At 41.7% G+C, this 3,246-nt stretch overlaps 1 protein-coding gene across 1 annotated transcript in view; it reads left to right on the top strand.

The window, feature by feature from the left end:
• upf3b (UPF3B regulator of nonsense mediated mRNA decay) overlaps positions 1-2,637 on the top strand; it is a 3,512-nt gene extending 875 nt beyond the window's left edge. The window contains exons 4-10 of the mRNA XM_035669347.1: positions 5-103; positions 292-402; positions 503-546; positions 637-825; positions 912-1,069; positions 1,164-1,491; positions 1,577-2,637. Coding sequence (XP_035525240.1) covers positions 5-103; positions 292-402; positions 503-546; positions 637-825; positions 912-1,069; positions 1,164-1,491; positions 1,577-1,711 — 1,064 coding nt within the window. The 3' untranslated portion in view covers positions 1,712-2,637. The remainder of the gene's footprint in view (positions 1-4; positions 104-291; positions 403-502; positions 547-636; positions 826-911; positions 1,070-1,163; positions 1,492-1,576) is intronic.
• The last annotated feature ends 609 nt before the right edge of the window (positions 2,638-3,246 follow it).

Raw genomic sequence — 3,246 nt, 5'->3', positions numbered from 1 at the left:
ACAGGACAGGAGTATCCTGCGGTTGTGGAGTTTGCACCTTTTCAAAAGACTGCCAAGAAAAGAAGTAAGAAAAAGGACGCAAAATGTGGAACAATTGTTGAAGGTAAAGATATTTACTGGGATACTTTATGTGTGTCTTATGTCCCAAACTACCAACGTTTGATGTGTAGGTTTGTGAACATATTTGCTTTTATAAATAGTCACCAAAAGCAGCTTAGTCAATACATAATGTCATGTAACGCTACAAACAAGCAGCCTTACCATATATGTATGTTGTATGTTTTCTTTCAGATCCTGAATACAAGAAGTTCCTTGAAAATTACAACGGAGATGAAGAAAAGTTGGCATCAACACCTGAGACCTTGTTGGAAGAGCTCGAGGCCAAATCCAAGGAACTTGTAGGTCGGTGAACAGCTCCTTTTTAAATGAAACAACCTGAAACATCACAGAAACAGTGCTGCAGTTATAAATTCAAACATGTTTTTTTTTTTCTCCCTTCAAGCTAAAAAAACAACTCCTCTGCTGGACTTCCTGAAGAATAAACAGGTAAATAAGTACTGCGGTGTGGTGTTGTTGTTACGGATGTTAAGCTGCATGATGATGGCTGGTCTCATGTCCTGTTTTAATGCCATTCAGAGAATCAGGGAGGAAAAGAAAGAAGAGAGAAGGAGGAGGGAGCTTGAACGCAAGCGTCTGCGTGATGAGGAGCGTCGTAAATGGAGAGAGGAGGAGAAAAGGAAGCGCAAAGAGGCCGAGAAGATGAAGAGACTGGAGAAACCGCTGGAGAAAGACAAGGACCAAGTTAAAGAAGAACCAAAAATTAAGGTGTGTGCTCCAGTGGGTTGAAGCCGTTTAAAACCGTGTGCAATTTCCACGATCTCATTATGATGTCGTCTTTATTTTCAACTCAGCTCCTGAAGAAGCCCGACAGAAGTGAAGATGCTGATTCTGAGAAGCCCAAGGAAAAGGCCAAGAAACCAGAAAAGCCAAATAAAGAGGACAGATCCATGGGGAGTGCCGATCATAAGAGGCGTCAGAACATTGACAATAAGGAGGATCGAGGAAGGAAGTTAGTTATTTGAGGCTTTTTTTGTTTGTTTGTTTTTAAACGCACTGCTCACTCTGAACAGAATACCTAAAGAGGATTTGTGCTTTACACACAGAGCGGATGAACACGGGCGGAAGGAGTTCAGGGAGCGCGACGCCGATCGAGACAGAGACCGCGAACGGGAGCGAGAGAAGGAGCGGCGGCAGAAAGACAAGGAGCGCATCAGGCGACAGGACGAAGATCGGAGGAGAAGGAGAGAGCGGCAGGATGGAGAGAACTCGTGCCGGAAGCGGGACGAGGAGGGTAAGAAAGACAGAGAGCGTGCCTTGGAGAAGAAGAAGGGGGAAAACGTTGGAGAATCCTCTCACTGCGAGAGACCCGAGAAGCCTGCCAAAGACAACAGGAAGGACGAGAGTGCTAAAAGGGAGCGCCTACGGAATAAGGTAACGACTCCAGTGTTTCAAATGATCAAATCCCCTCTTGCAAGCATTCTTCAGCATCTCTAAGAGCATTGTTTGTCCGCATCAGGACCGGCCTGCTATTCAGCTGTACCAGCCAGGGGCCAGGAGCCGCAATCGAACTACAGGAGGACCCGAATCCAACTCCGCCGACAGGAAGACGGACACAGAGACGGAGAAAGTGGCTGACAAAGGAGACGACTGAGCAGATTTCTACTTCCGGCATTTTAAGTTTGGCGAGGAGAGGGGAGACAGGCCCGTGAAGCTCAGAGCAGCGATGTGGTGCCTCGGGGCAACGTGCACTGCAGTTCAAGCGGGGCTGCTTCCAGCTCTCCCAGTCTCAGAGGCAGAGATGTGATTGTGGAGCCTCTTAGTGCCTAAATGTGACCCTCTTTAGTTTCATTTGTTAGGAAAGGTAACAGTAACCTTTGGAAAGAGTTTGGCTGTAGGGCACATTAGGTGAAGCCAAAGCTTTCTCGGACCACACGAACTCAAAGTGACCTTATTTCAGTATTGTTTCTCTGATGTTATGTGGTGTACGCACTGCAGACATTGGCTTTAAACATGTTCATCCATATCGCACTCTTGAGGTAAAAAAAAATAACTTCACAGGTGTTCATCTTCCAAATTACTCAACATGTCAACATTGCGAAGCTTATCCATATTGTTTTTACACGGTCTTGAATGAGATTTGTGTTGTAAGGGTGAATTTTTCAGTTTGAAGTGTACAGATGGAAATTACATCGTACTCTGCCTGGAGAACTAGACAATCCAAAGGTTTCCGTCGTCTGTTATTCTAGATTAGTTGTCGTTTTACGGGCACAACGTTATGCTGAAGGACTTAGTCTCTACTTACCTGGTGTGAGATCACGTGTTTTGTTCTTACATTCATACAGCGACTGAGGAGAAATAGCCATTTCTGACTAGACTGCCATGTGACAGCCATGCCTGCATGCAGCCTTCACTCAGAGTGATCAACATGTGGCCTTCCCCCCTTTTCTAATCTGAAACTCTTCTTACATATTAATGTGTGATGTATTAAACTGAAAACAGCATGAGGACACATCACTGCTGGTGATGCAAACATACAGTAGCCACTTTTGACTGGAAATAAAAGAAGTCTTTGCTTAAGTGTCTTTCTTTCTTTGTGGTGAAACGCTGATCAGTCTTAAAACACAAGAACTCATTGATGGTTGTAGTATTATGTGTTGAAGTCAGTTAGGGGCTTTTGAGACATTTCATAACTCTGTTTCATAACAAATTAACTGTTGAGACTACACCGTGAATGAAATCTTTCCTTACTGACTTTATTAACTTTATTAGGAGTATGTATCATTTGGGCACTCAACAAGATATATTCACATAATTACTTTGTAATACAGACCCTGCTTTAGTGTATATATTGTACTTAATTGCAGCCTATTCCTCAACAAATTTGCTTTAAATAAAATGACCAAAACTAACTGGGCTTTTGGGCTACTGATCTGAAATCTAACCACCCAATCACATCCTTGGATTAATTTTTGTATTATGTATATTTTAGCATATAGAAGTATATTTCAGTATATAGTGGTATATTTTTACTATATAGTAGTATATTTTAATATATTGTAGTATATTTTAGTATATAGTAGTATACAGTGGTATCTTTTTTACTATATAGTAGTATATTTTAGTATATTTGAATATATTGTATTATATCTTATTATATTTAAATATATTTTAATATATCTTATTATA

Source organism: Morone saxatilis, unplaced genomic scaffold (genome assembly GCF_004916995.1).
Source record: "Morone saxatilis isolate NCDOM2014 unplaced genomic scaffold, NCSU_SB_2.0 Contig22, whole genome shotgun sequence".
Lineage (NCBI taxonomy): Eukaryota > Metazoa > Chordata > Actinopteri > Moronidae > Morone > Morone saxatilis.
Note: the sequence above shows the minus strand (reverse complement) of the source record. Positions and strands in the feature narration are given on the sequence as shown.